General features: G+C 43.4%; 1 protein-coding gene across 4 annotated transcripts in view; it reads right to left on the reverse strand.

Annotated features, from left to right (window-relative positions):
- Nucleotides 1-8397: 8397 nt before the first annotated feature.
- CNTN2 (contactin 2) overlaps nucleotides 8398-17236 on the reverse strand; it is a 59364-nt gene continuing 50525 nt past the window's right edge. For 2 of the 4 annotated variants that reach the window (XM_081193420.1, XM_081193421.1), the window contains exons 15-23: nucleotides 16764-16922; nucleotides 16499-16648; nucleotides 15641-15711; nucleotides 14037-14271; nucleotides 13682-13797; nucleotides 13234-13420; nucleotides 11544-11656; nucleotides 10742-10910; nucleotides 8398-8568 (exon numbers count right to left, since the gene is read on the reverse strand). In XM_081193420.1, the coding sequence (XP_081049546.1) occupies nucleotides 8459-8568; nucleotides 10742-10910; nucleotides 11544-11656; nucleotides 13234-13420; nucleotides 13682-13797; nucleotides 14037-14271; nucleotides 15641-15711; nucleotides 16499-16648; nucleotides 16764-16922 (1310 nt within the window). In that variant the 3' untranslated portion in view covers nucleotides 8398-8458. Of the gene's footprint in view, nucleotides 8569-10672; nucleotides 10911-11543; nucleotides 11657-13233; nucleotides 13421-13681; nucleotides 13798-14036; nucleotides 14272-15640; nucleotides 15712-16498; nucleotides 16649-16763; nucleotides 16923-17236 lie in introns of all 4 variants that reach the window. The other 2 variants (XM_081193423.1, XM_081193422.1) reach the window with 2 other exon arrangements.

The raw sequence follows: 17236 nt of genomic DNA on the forward strand, positions 1-17236 counted from the left end.
ACATAACGATGGTGGGTGGGGCCAGAGGGGAAAGTGGGTAGGATAAAGGATGAGACTGTTACAGTAGGCTGCATTCCAGCTACGAAAAAGCCAGAGGTTTCTACACTTGCCCACATAACAAACCAACCTCTCCATAATGCAAGAGGTATCAGAGTTCATGGACATATGCCATGCAGGAATAAGCACTTGAGGAGGATACTGGGGAGGGGGCCTGCCAAGGGGCGTGGCCTAGATAGAGAGCCACACATGCCCTTCAAGTCTGAGGTGCCCAACCGCTGGTTTGAAGCCAAAACCTCTGAAAGGTAGTGCAAAATCTGGGAATCTGTAACAGCTAGTGGGTTCTGTGGTAAGAGTACATGCTTTGCCTGAGCTACACTACTGCCTTGGTGGGTGAGCAGTTGACATTCTCTTGGGAATAATATCTGGGAATTTGATGGATGTTCCTTTCCTGTAAGGTGGGTTCCTTGGCCAAATTCATGACAGGTTCTTTCTATGACAAGTGGGCCTCAGTGTGACAGGGAGCTAAGTGGTCCAGACATGCAGACGACACCTTAAAAGGGAAAAACCTAATGTTTTCTTCTTATTGGCTCCCAATACATTTCGGCATTAGCTTGCAGGGGTTTTTTTTAATTTCTCATGAAAATTCTGTATGGTTCCCATGCAAATTTCTCACAATAGACACATATTTGCTAACAAATTTCCCTAATAGCATGCATTGAATGTTATTTTTCACTAAGCTAATGTGTTTCTATACACAGGTTCTCCTGTACACACATTTTTGCACACGTTATTTGGTTGGAAAACTCCCAACACAAAATTCAGAGACGTCCAAATTTCAGAGAGGAGCTGTGCTTTTGTTTGGATGTTTTGGGAAGTGTGAATCAGGTAGGTTTGCATTAAAATCCCAACCAAACTTCTCCTTCCATCCCTCCCAGCATAGTTCAGACAATTTGAACCGCCTTTCCACCCCTGAAGGCATAATTGAAATTTAGGGGAGTACTGCACCCCCTGAAAAAAATTGCATAGTGTATCTATGCATTTGCACAATTTCCCATGGTTGCCATCTCAGAGATTTCCCCAACATTTCAATACAGGATGGTATATTTGCCAGGGTGGGTGGTGGCTATGTTTCAGCTTAACGAAGACCCCATCCCCACTCTTACCCTGATTGCCTTTCTTTGTCCAGCTAGTGGGGATATCAGCACTGTCTTTACTTTTTCTGGCTCACACTTCCAACCTCTTGCTCAAATCATTCCCAACTTCTGGTTGAAAGAAATACACGTTTGGAAATAAGTCACAACGGAGATGTTCACTGAAGTCTTTTTGAAGATCTTTATTTAAGAACTGCGTGCTACTGTAGCCAATAAGTAACATTAATCATAATCTGCTTACAATGCTTGGGGGCTTTTTTTTAGTTGTTCTATTCATTTCTTTAAAAAAATAGTGTACAACAAAATTACTGAGAATGTACTTGCGCCACCCCCATTTCCTGTACAATGAAACTGGAATAGAAGAGGCAAAGGAGAGTTCTTGAAGATAGTGTAAGGTTTTCAAGTTAAGTGCGAGGAAGCCAGACCCCAGATTAGTGATTAGGCAAAGCCAGAAGAAAAATGTCTTCCATGGGTGGCCAATGTGATCCCCTCACTTGAGGCTGTGAACTGCAACTTTCATCAATCACCCAGGGCCATTGGCAGTGCTGGTTGGGTTTGCTGAGGGCAGCAGTCCACACCTTGAGGCCACCACATGGGCTGCTCCTGCTGTAGTCAGTATCAAAAGCTTGGGAGTCCACATCAGTTGTGTCATTGCGATGTGGCTTTGGTGAGCTCCACTGCAATCTATAGAGTAGGGGTGGCCAACATGGTGCCTGCCAGATGTTGTTAGACTCCAGCTCCCATCATCCCTAGCAAGCTTGGCCAGTTAGAAATGACAAGAGTTGTAGTCCAAAACACCTGGAGAAAGCTAGGTTGGGGGAGGCCACAGACTACATTCAGCTTGTGTTAAGTTAATGGCCATGTTACCTGGAATGGGCACATCCTTCCCTTTCCATACATGGTCTTTGGAACAAGTGAATGACCACGTGCTGTTGCAGTTACCTAAGGCTTCAAAGGGTTGCTTCAAAACAGAGAAAGCAGGAATCCTTCCAAACAAAACCATACCATGCATACCACAGAACACATCAATGACACCCCTGACCTTGCTTGACCTTCACGTTCAAATCAGATGGAGAAAACCTTACTACCATCAGTGGATGAAAGCAGTGAAAGGCAGGCAGGCAAAACACGTTATTTGTGAAAAATAAAAATGCCAGTCTAAGTGTGGATAAAAAAAATGAAAATGAAAAACAGTGTGGATCATGCCTTAGTGAATTATTGTACTTAGCAGTCAAACTAATCAAACCATGCTGTGTAATGGACACAGCTATAATGGGGAAAATATATATGTATATTTATATATATCTTGGGGATATATATAAAGGGGAAAGTTGTATTGTATTCTGGTATTCAGTTCCTAACAGCCCTGATCCAGGGAATCTCAACTGCAAGAGGAGGATACAGAACTGCGGCAGCATTCAGGAAGCTGTTCCCTGCACACCCACAATGTGACCAGCACTGATCTCCCACTAGGTGACTGGCAGGAGGGGCACTGAGCCTAAGGTGGGCACTTGCTTCTCTCTGATGAAAGTAGGGATGGGGAACCCATGGCTTTTTAGATATTGTTGGACTATACCTCCCATCATACCCAATTACTGACCATGCTGGGAGTTGGAGTCTAATAACACCAAGAGGGCCACAGCCTTCCCACCGCTGGAACAATCCTTGGCATTACTAGTGATGCCAAGCTGCATGGGGAAAACCTCTGTAGGTCCAGAGTGCAGATTTGTCAATGTCATGGGAAAATGCTTAAGGGTGGGCAGGCTTCAGTTTTGCAGTATCCACTTTTTGGATTGGGAGGGAAAGGAGCAAAGGACATACACTTGCAGCGTATTGCTACGCAAATTTGCTCAGAGGCAGATATGTATCAGATAGGAGCTTCAGGACTGAATAAAGGAAAATATATTAAAATGAAAGCAGCAATACGAAAACCCACAAATCCACACCTGAATACAAGCTCATAGATGACAGTTTGGGGAACCCCTGATCTAGCTTCAGTCTTTTCACTAACACTGTAAAGTAAGCCAGCATTATTGCAGGTATAGACTGAGAGTAGACCAGCTAAGACAACACAATGAGTTAATGACAGAGATTTGATTCAAACCATGGACTTCATAGGTCCCTTTAGCCACTATGTTTACCCCCAGCTCTCTGGGACCCAGAAATCTTTGCCAATCTAGGTAAAGGTAAAAGACCCCTGGATGGTTAAGTCCAGTCAAAGGCAACTGGGGTTGCGTTACTAATCTCGCTTTCAGGCTGAGGGAGCTGGCGTTTATCCACAGACAGTTTTCCCGGTCATGTGGCCAGCATGACTAATCAGCTTCTGGCGCAACGGAGCACTGACGGGAACCAGAGCACACAAAAATGCCGTTTACCTTCCCACCGCAGCGGTACCTATTTATCTACTTGCACTGGCGTGCTTTTGAACTGCTAGGTTAGCAGAAGCAGAGCAATAGGAGCTCACCCCGCCATGGGGATTCGAACCGCCGACCTTCCAATCGGCAAGCCCAAGAGGCTCAGTGGTTTAGACCACAGCGCCACCCGTGTCCCAATCTACTGCAAGTCCTCAAGACAGCTATCAGTAGATGCCTCTCTACTGTTCACTTGCCTGAAAACACTGATACAGTATAAAACCTGAATGTGTACTGCAGTTTTATTTATACATGGTAAGTTGGAGTATGAATGTAAATGTAACAAAAAGAATATATTTCAATGCATGAGAAGAAATAACACAAATTCAAAAACAAATGCACATATAAATATACATACATACATACATACATACATACATACGTAATTTCACAGGGCTATTTATCATACATCCTAATCGTGTCTCACTTTTATATTTTAAAACACTGCTTTATTTTAAACAGCAAGTCTGAAGTCTAGAGTGACACTCATGGAAAAAAGTCAACTGGTATCCTTTCCAATCAATGTGTCACAGGTGAATTTTGCCAGTAATATGCCAGGGATGCAGTTCAGCATGAAGATACCTGCCCTGAGCCCCACCTGAGCCCAAGGAAATGTTAACATTTGCAAAGTGTCTCTGGCATGCCCAGTTCTATCCCATTCTATGCACATTACATAAGCTATAACAAACTGTTTCATTAGCACAGCTATAGGCATGAAGTTCTCCACAGGGTTCAGCCTCGTTTGAAGCCGAGCAGAATTGGAAGTATTCTAGATTGCATGCTAGAATACAACAAGGATGTCTTTTTTTGCTTCTCTGGAGAAATTCCCTCATTCTAAAATACAGCCTACCAAAACACACTGATGCACTGCACAAATGCCTACCTTGCATGCTTTTAGATAAGGGCATGAAACACTCTTATACGGCCCACGCAGGGGACATGGTCTGCCTCTCTCTCCCTTTTTGCCTGTGTGGAACAAAATCTCCCGCTTGCTTTTCTATACACCCTGACTTGAGTTTGCGCACTGCTGTCAAAATACTCCTTCAGGTCAACAGGAGAGAAGAACTGCAACAAAACAATATATGCAACTGAAAAGTACAATAACATTTTCGTAGCAATTTGGAGTCCTCAAAGTGCTCCTCGTACATGATCTCAGAGATCCTTACAAATCATCCTGAAAGGCAAATCAGTATTATTATCACACCCCCTATTACAGATGAGGCACTGAGGTTGAGTGATAGCGGCTTGTCTAAGGCCACCTACTGCATCCATGGCAGAGGCAAGCTGTGAATCAAGCAACTCTTGGTTTACAGGTCATGTCTCTTAGCCAATCACAACGCTGTGTTAGCTCCCAAAGAAATAGCTTCCAGCTAGAGATAGGCAGATCTGTCTATTTCCAGTCTCTGTCAGTTTCTCACATGTTCGTTCACAAATCTATCACTTCCTGCTTTATCAATCTGCAATTTATTAAAAATCAATACAGAAATTCATATTTAAATATCATTTAAATATGTATTTTTATTACAAAAATCATATTTAAATGTGTATTTCATATCCATGTGTGCATTTCTAAATCTACTTTAACCTTAAAAAACACTTATTATTATTTTTACACATTTTGGTATGTATTTTGGGCCAAGAAGTGCAAAATCGAAGGTCAACTATGGTCCAATCCACGTATTAGGCATATATTAGCCTGGGAGATGTAAATAAGGTCAGTCTGCTTAAAAATGTGCTCTTTCATCCCCACTTCCAACAGTCCAGTGCAAGCTGGAGGATACCTTCAACACTTTCTTCTGTCAGGATAAAGATTTTTTGTTTGTTTTTTAAGAAGGCAGCTTGGTTTGGCACCCACCCACCCCTTAGATGGAGGAGAGAACAACCAAGGGTGTCCCTGGGAAAGAGCAGAAGAGGAATGAGATACAACTAGCTTAACACCAAGGTGGAACTCCTAGGCCCTGACTGGATTCATAGACACCCCACCTTAGTGAAGAACAAAGGCCTTTTCATGCCCTTGAAAAGAGACAAGGCTACACCCCATCAAACTCAACAGAGATGAGCAGAGCAACAAGATGTATCCCGCCAGTGGCCGTTTTTAATAGAATGCAAATGTAAAACTATTGGCATCACACTTATACACAATGCTAGTAAACTTACTCTACAGTTTTTAGGTTTTCCACATTACCAAAGTAGAGCAGACTATGTTGAAGGGGTGATACAAGACCACTGGAAAACAGGTTTCTGCGCCCTTTTCAGTTTGCATCTTGTTTAAGCATCAAAATATCAAGGCTCAGTTTTTCAAACACCCAGCCGTCATCACTTGGCCCTCTCTGCCCAGGTTGTCAGGAGGACTCGGCATGCTGGGTGAGCACTTCCTTTTCCATCCCATGTTATATTACCTCTCACTGTTGAGGACAGGTATGGTGAACCTGTGGCCCTCCAGATGTTGATGAACTTCAACTCCCATCATCAGTAATCAGCATGGCCAATGGTCAGGGATGATGGTAGTCCAGCAGCATCTGGAGAACCAAAGATACTCTGAACGCTGCCACCAGTATTTAATTTCTGGAAGAGCAAAATGGTGGAACTCAAACTTGCCTGGAACCCACACCCTCTAATCAGATCCCACTCCATGGCTACCTAGAGGAGAGGTTACGGTATGCTGCACATTTTCAAAGGCAACTTGGTTTGATCACTTGATAGGTTCCTGGTCCAAGTTCTAGCTTAATTTAAGCTTAGTATACCATAATGTGTCATGCAGAGATAACTCACACCTGATGCTTCTGAGTAACTACAAGTGACATATCTTGAGTAGCCACAGTTCAATGGTAGACCACATGAAGTAGGTCCCTGGTTCATTTCCCAGTATCTAGTTACAAACAATTTGGGAACAAACTTTGCTTCATAAGTTGGAGAGATTCCCTTAATGCCAACAAAACCTCTTAATGCCAACCAATCTACCCCAAACAAGAAATATACCAAGCCTTCAATAAAAATAGAGCAAGAATTCTAAAATTCACATAAAATATACAAAACATAGCTATAACTTGCATTGGAACAACAGAAGAGCTTCCATCAAAAGGGGAAGCTAGCACATAATTTAAGACTAACATTTCTAAAAAGGATGTAAATTATGGAGGACAATTCACATTCTATGTAGGTACCTTAGGACTGGAGCAGACACAATAAAATAGACTTGTAACAAACCTTTTCTTTCTCTAGCTTTCTCCTTTGAAGGTGAGTGAAGTACCTATATTTACCCCCTTATTAGAGCTGATAATGGCTTGGGGAGATGCTGCCAGAGTTAATCACCACCTCTCCAGCCAACCGAGTAGCTACAGGGGTTGCTATCCACATCCGTTCAAAACTGTGAAATATGAAGAACACCATCACCAAGGGGGAAAACACCATCATCAAGCCATTTCTGTATGTTTAAGATCTGAATAAGTTGTCCAATCACTAAAAGAAGCAACACCTGCACCTTAAACATTTCCCTTCCCATCTGGCTGGGTAGCCCCAGTAAGCATCTGTCCTATTTTCTGAGTTCAGGAAAGTACGAGGGTGTTTTATAGTGCGTAAAAGGATTCCTACACTAATCTTATTGGTTCGTTCTTACAAGCTGTTTGGGGAGCTGAAGTTTTCCCCCCTTCCTTAGTCTACGAAAGATGTAAAGCACACTAAGAGAGATCAACCAGCTAAGAACAAACATTAAATCACTGAAGAACGTTCTGAGAAACAAAAGGTGTCTGTCAGCATTCTTATGTCTCAGTTCAGGCGCTCGATTGATCTACTATTTAGTTCTGACAGTGATCAGTAGGCATTGAGAGGCATAACATTTCCAAATATTTATTGGTTTGGCAACCACACATGACCTGAGAACTTTCCTACAGGTGGAAAGGCAAGACAACTTAATAGATTGAATTTGTTCTCAGGTCCAAGGCAGGTTAATGGAAGTTTGGACAGATGATATTACTATGTAAAAGTGGAAAGAGGCTTCTGCAGTAACCACCTCCAGTCTACCACATTCAAACATCCTTTTAGACAGACCCTGAACCTTTCCCTCCTGACATAAAAGCTCCTCTGGTATCTCTTTCTCTTCAGAACACCTAGTGGAGTGGGGCAGGGGAAGGAGAAGGAAAGAAAACCAAAGGAAAATGCAAGAACTGGTAAATGCATGTGTGTTGCGCCAAGTGTGGCAAAGCACCGAAGATTACAAGCAGCACATACTGGGTGGAAGCCACATGGCAAGGCAACTTAATGTTTTTGGTTCCACCCGTGAGCCTCAATTTTCTACTTTTGGCAACCCATTCACAAAGCTCTGCTTGCTTCTTCTAAAGTCTGGGGTGGGAAATGCTTGTCCATCACCATTAGCTTTCTCCACTTCCGTTGGTTGCCATGAAAGGCAGTGATTAGACTAATGCTGCCACTCAGTGAGTTCTCCTTCATCTTTGAACCCAAGAGTCGTCAGTTCAATACTGGCTGGAATGATACAGAGCATGCTCGTCTCTTTGAAAACCTCTCCCCAAAAGATACTGCGTTTATTCTGTAATTTAAAAAAAGAAAGAAAGAAAACAAGGTTCAAGATTGAGTTTTAAGAGTCTGTTTCCTTCTGTACATGGCTTTGTAAGGCAGAAGAATCTACTGAATACAGTAATATGAGACAGCCAGTTTCCAGAATTCATATGAAATTCATCCTTTTGTTTCTTCAGTTAAAAAAAACCACTGACTGATTAAAGACTCGCGTCTTGTATGAAATATTCTATTTTCTAAAAAAAGAAAAAGGAAGAAAAGAGTATATATATTTTTCTCTTGAGTTCTTTTCTACTACTAGTTGTTGATTTGCTCTCTGGCTTGATGAGGAGGAATCCAACATCTCTCTTTAACAGGGGCTGGTTATCAGAGCTCCAAGCAACCCATTAGTGCAGACAGAATTAGTGAGTACATCAGAGCAACCACTGTATTTGCCACTGGACGGTCAGCAGAATTTTGCACCATCATACTGGTCCCTGTAAGAAAGAAACAATGCTGTTGAGTTGCAAAAACACAAGTAAAAAGGCCCTTTGTTTTGAACAAGCAGAAGCTTCAGAATTTCCTGAAGTGTTTGTTCTGCATTTTCCATTGTATGCTATGCTCCAGGGGAAGGGGAAGGCAAAGGCAAAGGCAAAACACTGGATCAGCAAGTCAGCATTGCTCCAGTACTGGAGCAAACTCTAGATTCCAGAACCAGTGGGGGCAGATTCTGGGAGCCTGGAGATCAACGCTATGCATGATATATTTCTGAAGCATGGCTTGGGGTCTGTGTGTTCAATGAATGCATTCTGACGTATGTGTGTAGCTTGCCTATGCACGCATGCACAAGAGGCTCATGTGGTTTGTCCTTTAACTGTCCCTGTTATGGCTTTGGATTAGCTGCTGGGGCCGTGACAATATAGCTGAACATCCAGGCCTATTCAAAACACCCCACTGATGGCAAAACATTTTTGAAATGGTGGAAGCCTATTGTGTGAATGTTTATGTACCTAGAGACATGTCAAGGGTACTTCAATCATCTGCAGTTTCCAGCTTCCCTCCCTATTCCGCCCATTAAATTCCTAGTTCCTCCTGTTACATGAAGGCTGTGCAGATGTTTCTCAGTTTGTCCTTGACTCCCAGTTTATCCTTCTCAGTCCATCTCCCACTGCAGATCTTTCTCTCCCTTTTACATAAGAGAAGTGCTCATGGTAAGATAGGCTAGTTGAAGGATGCCCAACTTTTACTTACATAAGTGAAACAAAGGCCAGCTAGGAGAGAAGTATTCTAAAATACAAGCCATTTATAGTGGGATGTATTTGTACAGAGAGTTTTGTTGATCTATTCATTCAATTAGTGCATTGCTTAATTGATCACTCAACTGCTTGCGTTGCAATACATTTCTCAATATTATTGATTTACTGATGAAGAACTACTGTTTCACTCTGTTCTTATCCAAGGTTTTTTTTGGTGTTTGTGTGTTTTTAAGCAAACCAAACACTGGCATGATTATTTTCTGACTTTGTTCCAGAGACCTTTTTGAGTGTGCAGCTGATGTAACAGTCCTGCTTCTGTGTGCATATGTCAGCCACTATAACTGGATTTCTTAGGAGTTTGCTTGCCTCTTCAAAATGAATTTGAGACAACTAAACTTGAGTTTAAGGGCTTACTGTTCTACCCAGTGCTTTTTTTCCTGGTGGTATGCAATGGTACACAGTACCACCACCTTTTATTGGGAAGGAGGAAGGAGGGCTCTTGGACCCTGTCACAGCATTGAACCTCCTTCCCTAAGCTGGGCAAATGCTTCCTGGACTTTGGGAAGGAGGTGCAACGCTCTGACAGGATCCTGGAGCCCTTCTGCCTCCTTCCCCAAGCAGGAATTGTTCTATATGTAATTGCTTTTCCTGGCCCTGAAGAAATTTTGCACCCAGGGCAATTAACCAGAGTACCAGCACCTTTTTTCCTAAAAACAAAGTACTGGTGCTACCCCACCCTCCACCATGCTCCACTACTGCATTGCTTCTTCAACTTCCTAAACACAGGTCCCAAACACATTTCACAGTGGTGGCTGAACCTGTACTTCTAGTGTTGTTATCAAAATTCTTACTCCCTGGCTTGGAAGTATGAACCTCAGAGCCCATGGCGCTTGCTTCAAGTGTAAGGTCACCCCTGCAGCCCTGTAATTCTTATCCAGTTAAGATTTTATTTAATCCAAGTCTGCGCAGAACTGAACTCCTTTGCCCCCTCATCACATATTTCAATTCACCCAGGGTTTTAATATGCATTAGAATGTTTATGGGATGGGTTCCATGTCCCATTTCACTACCAAATCGAAACGCTCTGACTAAATACCCATGGACACTGGGCAGGAGTTCAGGCAAGGCACACTTTCCAACTCAAGTGTGGAACAAGAGTCCTTATTCATCCTCCATACTGGAGAAATGTGACCCAGCAATACAGCATTCAATCTTGTTATTTCCCCAGCATTTATCCCTGTTAATTTCCCACTGTCACACCAAAGCAGAGAACCAAGTAACAAAGCCAGGGGAGAATAAACTTGCCCGTTACTAAAGGCAATTGATCCTGCCGTTTTTAACTTGCCTGCTGGGGCGAAAAGTTGAGCCTACACGATAAATGTAGAATAAGGAGAAAAGAGAAGAGCAGACGCACCACTGTTTCTCAGGATGCGCACCTCTGCTGGGACTCCATCTCCTCCTGGACCAGTCGTCCTGATTTGCACCACTGCATGAGTAGAGTCTTCTGGAACCATGATCTCAATCCAATTTTTGGCGGCTGTGTACAGAACAGGAGCTGAGTGCGGGTCCGACTGGTACAGCATCTATTGGGAGGAGACATGTTGAGTTTACTGTTGTTGAGTCCCCTTCAACTTCACTCCCATCCCTCAATTATTTTTAAGGAACTAGTAGTCACAGGGGCGGCATGTGCGTTTTCCAATATCTTGCAGAAGGCTCCTGAGCCTGATCTTGTGCAAATTTACTTGGGAGTTAAGCCCTTGTTTAGAAATCAAATGTTGATGGGACTTACAGAACCACAGTACAGAGAAAGAATGGAGCAGCCTTTTAAGATCTGGATTTAATTCCCCCGGGAAAGCTTAGTGGTTTTTAATGTATGTATTTGATAGTTGCCTTAGTTCCATGCTGCACACAGCATTTTATTGTGCTGGTTGTGTATCTGGACTTTTATACCGGTTGTCTCTTAAGTTTATTGTGGTTTTATTGCAGTATGGATTTACTGTTATTTTTTATTTCATTTATTTTTTATTTGTGCAATGCCTAGAGCATTTATTTTATGAGGAGTCTCGCTCACTCCGTAAATTAATGAAATACCACCCTGCCACCCAGTGTTATTTCTCAGGGGGGTATACTTTGCACTGACTTATTATACTGCATTTCAGAAGTTAAGAATCCTTCAGCCAAGGGCGGTGGTGGAGGGGGAACTTTCTACAAGTTACCTTGTACCCAGTGACAGCAGACTCATCTGAATTGGCAACCACAGGATCCCACTTGATGCTAATGCTGGTGCTGGAAAACTTCCAGGAAATGTTGCTTGGTGGCCTTTTTGGTGCTAGAGGATACAAAATGGCAGAGATCTTTACTACAGCAACAGAAAGCAAGATAGAGGCCTACAGACAATGCTTTGGCTGATGAAATCCAATCCACACAACCCTTCCTCCCACCTGCCATCTGGCTACCCATTCTACAAATCTGGGAGCATTCCCTGTTCTCTCTCACCCATTCCTCCTGTGCTCCACTTTCTCCCATCTCCTCAGTCATTCTAGCCCAGGCACAGGCAAACTCCGGCCCTCCAGATGTTTGGGAATGCAATTCCCATCATCCCTGACCACTGGTCCTGTTAGCTAGGGATGATGGGAGTTGTAGTCCCAGACATCTGGAGGGCTGGAGTTTGCCTATGCCCACTGGTGGAGGAAGAGGAGTGCGGGGGGGGGACGCACCGCCCCCGGCAGTGCGATCCCAGGGGGGTGCCATCGCGGCTGTGCCCTCCACCCGCTCTGGGGGCCATGCCTCCACTCTGGGTGCCATGCCCCACTCCCGTCTGCTCTCCGCCCCCCAGTGTCGGAGCATGAAACTCTACCACTGCCTATGCCTGTTCTAGCCTCTTGGGAAAGGGCTGTAGATCAGCGGCAGAGCATGCAGAAGGTCCCAAGTTCAACCCCTGGCATCTTCAGGTAAGGCTGGGACTCCTGCCTGAAGCCCTGTAGAGCTGCTGCCAGTCAGTGTAGATATTTTCTAATACTGAACTAGATGGACCAGTGGTCTGAGTCAGTATAAGGCACCACCCTATGTCTCTCTGCCCTCCTCCCACCTTCTTACTTACCTTCTTCTTTTCTCCTCAATTCTTAGTCATCCCCATTTCTCTCTCCCAATGTCTCTCCTCCCTGATGTACATGTACAGAATACATTGAGCCCTCATTGCCATAAAGATGATACAGTTGCTTCCCTCCCACTCCAGCTCTAACGCTGGTAATTGGAAAGGGAATCCTCTCCGGGCCAGTTCTACCACAAGGCACAGTGTGCCATATGCATAAGGCATCAGATTTTGAGTGTCATTCAATAATGACAAATTGCAAATGTTAGAGGAAGCCACTCTGGGATGGATCTACCGGAAATTTGGCAGCCCAAATTTACTCTGCAAGGACTCATTTGCTTGCAAATTTCATCCACTTATGTGAAAAGGGAGGAAAATGGTTAACGTCATTTGTAGCTTCTTCGTGATATTAAATTGGGTGAAACAAAGCTTTGGACTTAACACATCAGATTTGGACCCAATTCACAAATCAAATCAGATGGATAGGGATCTGAAACAGATCAGGCTGCTTTCAAATGCTATGAATACAAGGCAAATGTTGTGGTTGGGGCACACCCTTAGTCAACACACAGACAACCCCCTCCCCCCAACACTATATAATGTATATACTGCTTTTCTATACAAGAAGATAAACCCAAAGCAGCTTGCAAGTTAAAATAAATAAAACCATCATAGATGCAACACACATTATAAAGCACAAAAACCACAGCAATAAAAAGGAAAAAAAGCAGGCATAGTAAGCTACAGACACACATATCAGAGGTGACTGAAGTATTTACAGAAAAGAAAGGCAGCTTCATCTAATGCTCACTCACGTGGTTTTGTAGTCATGAAACTGGTGGGAGGACTGGCTGGCCCAGTCCCAGCTCGGTTGTAAGCCCTGATAGCCACACGATACTTGGTGTTAGGTTGGAGGTCTGTTACACGTGCTGAGTTGACAAGTCCCGCAGTCCTCACTCTGTCAGCAGCCTCCTCTTTGTCACCATGTTTCCAGTACCGGATCTGAAGACAGGGACACATGGCAATCTGAGCTCCTTTGACACTGAGGTGTTTTATTTTTAAGTCAGCAGTAAGACTATTTCCTCTGAGCAGCCCATATCAGCTTATCCACAAGAGGAGATTCTGCCATGTTATCAGACTGAACTGAGGTGGCTCTGCAAACAGTTGCTGAGATACCACCCTGCCAGTCCAATGCTTCTTTTTGTGGGGTTGTCTCTGAACCTGAGCCTTGCTCCAGATCCACTCCTTCCCCTTTCTTCTTACCTCATAGCCCAAAAGGACTCCGTTCATTTCATGTTGCTCCACGGGATCCCAAGAAAAATCTGCTTCTGTGGCCGACACTGCCTTGAGAGTAACGTTAGAGGGAGCCACTCTTGGTTCTGTGGACATACAACAGCAAAACCTTGGAATTATGGGCAAATCTAATCCAAGTCTAGAAATATCTGCAAGGCGCAAAGATCAGGAGCCAGACACTTGGCCTCCTGTCAAAGGGCAAGGCAGGAAACAACTCTTGCAATGCTATTGATCTGGTGCTCTTGAGAGAAGCATCAGGTGGAAATTGAACTGAGGCGAAGCAATACTCGGAAGTATGCAATTCACTCTTATGATCCCAGCCTACCTTCCTCTGCAGAATGCACAATGGACACCAGGCTCTCTGGCCCCTCCCCCTTCCTGTTGAAGGCCTTGATCTTCACTTCAAAGGGAGTATAGGGTGCGATGCTCTCATTGCGATAAACATAATGTAGGGATTCCGCATGGGGCACGCTTGCTGTCTTCCACACCTGAGTGCCTTCTTTGCGAAAAGAGAGCCTATATCCAAAGCCGTCTCCATTTTGGTACTCCCGTTGCATTGGCTGAAATGCAGGTTTGGACCAGTTGAGGGGGAAAACAAAACAGAAAGACTCCACAACATTGGTCTGGATCCAGATTTCATATTCACATGACATGCTTTATACAGATTTATGCATACAACAGTGACATGCCAGCTGGTCAAACGAGCAAGAGAACAAAAAGGAGGTAAAATCTGGACTCGGGTAGCACAGTTTAAAATCAAGTATCCTTAGAAACGAGAAGTACTTAGTAAGGTTATCTGAAGACTTGTAATGATATTTTTTTTACTTTTCTAATTTAAATTTTGAGGTGTTTTGTAATGAGTTATATTAGAATTGGAAGATACGTATATAAAGTGCTGTGATATAAAGGTTACTTTTGAAAGCCAAGAAGTGGGAGGGAAAGAAGTCAGTAGGCTGTAAAGAGCCAAATAAGTTAAGTGGGTAACAATGATGTGACTGTATATGTTTAAATGGAAAATTAATAAAAAATATTTTAAGAAAAGAAAAGAAAAGTACTATTCACATGGAAATAATCCCGGATCCTTCTTTAAAGGATTTGTGGGATTTGACATCTTTCCGCAGGGCCTGCAAGACGGAGCTGTTCTGCCAGGCCTTTGGTCGGGGTTCAGTCTGATTCTTTTCTTTCTGTATAAGAACAAGCATTAAAGAGGCTTCCTAGTCCACTCGCAGGTCCTTTATAAGACCAGTGGTAACAGTTGGCCCTAGAGAATATTAACCACTCTCAATTTTACCCATGGATTGCCATCTGTCCAGATTTTAATTTGCTCTGAACTAATTTTAAGATGTATTTTAATTAATTGATTGCCTGTTTTTATGTTCTTATGCTCTTTGTATACTGTCTTAGTTTTATGATGTTAGCCGCCCTGAGCTAACTACTACTACTACTATTATTATAGATCAAATAGGGATCTTTTTTATAGAAAATAAAAGCCTATATTACTCTCAATTGATAGATTTATTTTACAAACATGTGCAAATTGAACTTCTTTATTAACTACATTATCTGCATAATAGGATGGCAAATGGTGAGCTGGCACCAGAAGTGGCCTGGGAGGTAGTGGGATCCTTCCAGCAGTGGAGGTGCCACATGTGGCACATTTGCCCTAGAACATGGACTGGACGGCAACATCAGCCAGCAGGTAGACTGCCTGATGTCGGGATCCCTGCCCAATGCTGTGACAAACTCTGGTAAGCTGTAACCAAAGAAAGCTACAGTCATTGTTAACCCCTACTATTTCCATGTGTTTGTGCTCCTGAACAACAAACATGCTTTTGCACGTAACACACAGTGATTATTTTGCCTACTCCCAGAAGAAATGCAAAGAAAAACAGAGAGCTGTCAGCAATGAAATTGCCCACTTTTGCTTACCGCCCAGTTGATGATGAGTTCTCCAGGTGCTCCTCCTCCTCCATTGAGCCCAGATGGTGCAACAGTAGGGGCTGGAGTGGTCCCCCCAAAGAGAGGCAGAAGATGACATGTTAAATCGGAAAACAAAAGTCAAGCAATACTGAAGAAAAGCACCGTTTCAATAATTAGAATCAATCAACTACATCATAAAGAAGGTATATTGAAGCAGAAATTCAGCTAGATTGTTCTACTGAACTTTCACCTGTGAAATATGAGTGTCAACTAAAAAAAAAAAAATTAAAGGACATCACTTTGGAAAGTCTAAGGAAGTCCAAAAATGCATGCACTTAAAAAAGAAGGCCCAATAAATCACTGCAAAAACTTTGTGGAGTTTTAAAATCAGACGTTCTAGTCCTCATGAAAATGTGAAGGTCATGTATCTTATAAGTTCATAAGCTGAAGAAGCAATTGATTGTGACAACCACTGGGTCAAAATAATTTCTGTGAGTCATTCCATCATTATAAGAATTCTGATAGCACCATGCAGTGAAACAACAACAACTTCTTCTTCTTCTGGCTTTGGAAAATACCTTATTACATTTTTACCCCACCTTTCTTCCCAAAGGAGCTCAGGACAGCATACAACAAAAATACAGGCACAAAAATTAGAGTTAAAATCTGTTTCAGAATAAAATATCACTAAGATAGATAAGTACAGCAGGTGAGCGAAGCAATTTTGTAAGAAGGCATTTTCATACTACACCAAAATGCTGATCAGGTGGGGGAAGAGCTACAGCTTTACAGGGAGGGAGTTTCATAACCACAAGGCCCACCAAAGAGAAGACCCTACCCTGCATCACCACCGGGTGGTGTACTCACCAGCTTCTTTGGTGCGGATCTTGGTAGAAGGCACACTGGGTTCTCCCACTCCAAGGATGTTGCTGGCCAGTACTCGAAATTCATAATCCATCCATGGTATGAGGTTGGCCACTTGGGCCGTCTCTGCATTACCTTCAATATTTGCAGGATCTATAACCCAAAAGCACGAGAATAGAACAAATAGAGCAAGCAGTGCTAAAGGAATAACAGCGAAGCCTCCTACTGAAGCCTGTTCCGTGTGGGCCACTGCCCTCAAGACACTTACTGGTGCGCACTTGCTTCCACTTGGAGAAGAGTGGAGTGCGGGCCTGGATGACATATTTGGCAATGGGGCTGTGGTTATCAAAGCCTCGGCTCCAGCTCAGCTGCACAGTGGTGTCCTTGATGTCCCTCACCACCAACCCGCCAGGTGGCCCTGGAGGACCTACCAAAAAGGGAAGAACAACAGACACAATGACATCCCAGAACCACGTAGAAGAACATTAAGAGAGAGGACTTTTGCTTCATGATACGTGTGCACATAATGCCTGTGCTAAAGGAGCTGCACTTGCTGCTGTTTAGTTACTGAGCCAGATTTAAGATGTCCATTTTCCTACATAAAGCCCTGAACAACTCAGAGCTACATCTTCTTCTGTACAGATTGAAGTCTGCAGATGGAGCCATCCTGACTGTACCAGGACCTATTAGGGGGGCAGTGCAGAGGAGGGCACGTGCCATATGGAATGGGCTTCTCCATTG

This window comes from Podarcis bocagei (genome assembly GCF_964188305.1).
Source record: "Podarcis bocagei genome assembly, chromosome: 5".
NCBI lineage: Eukaryota > Metazoa > Chordata > Lepidosauria > Squamata > Lacertidae > Podarcis > Podarcis bocagei.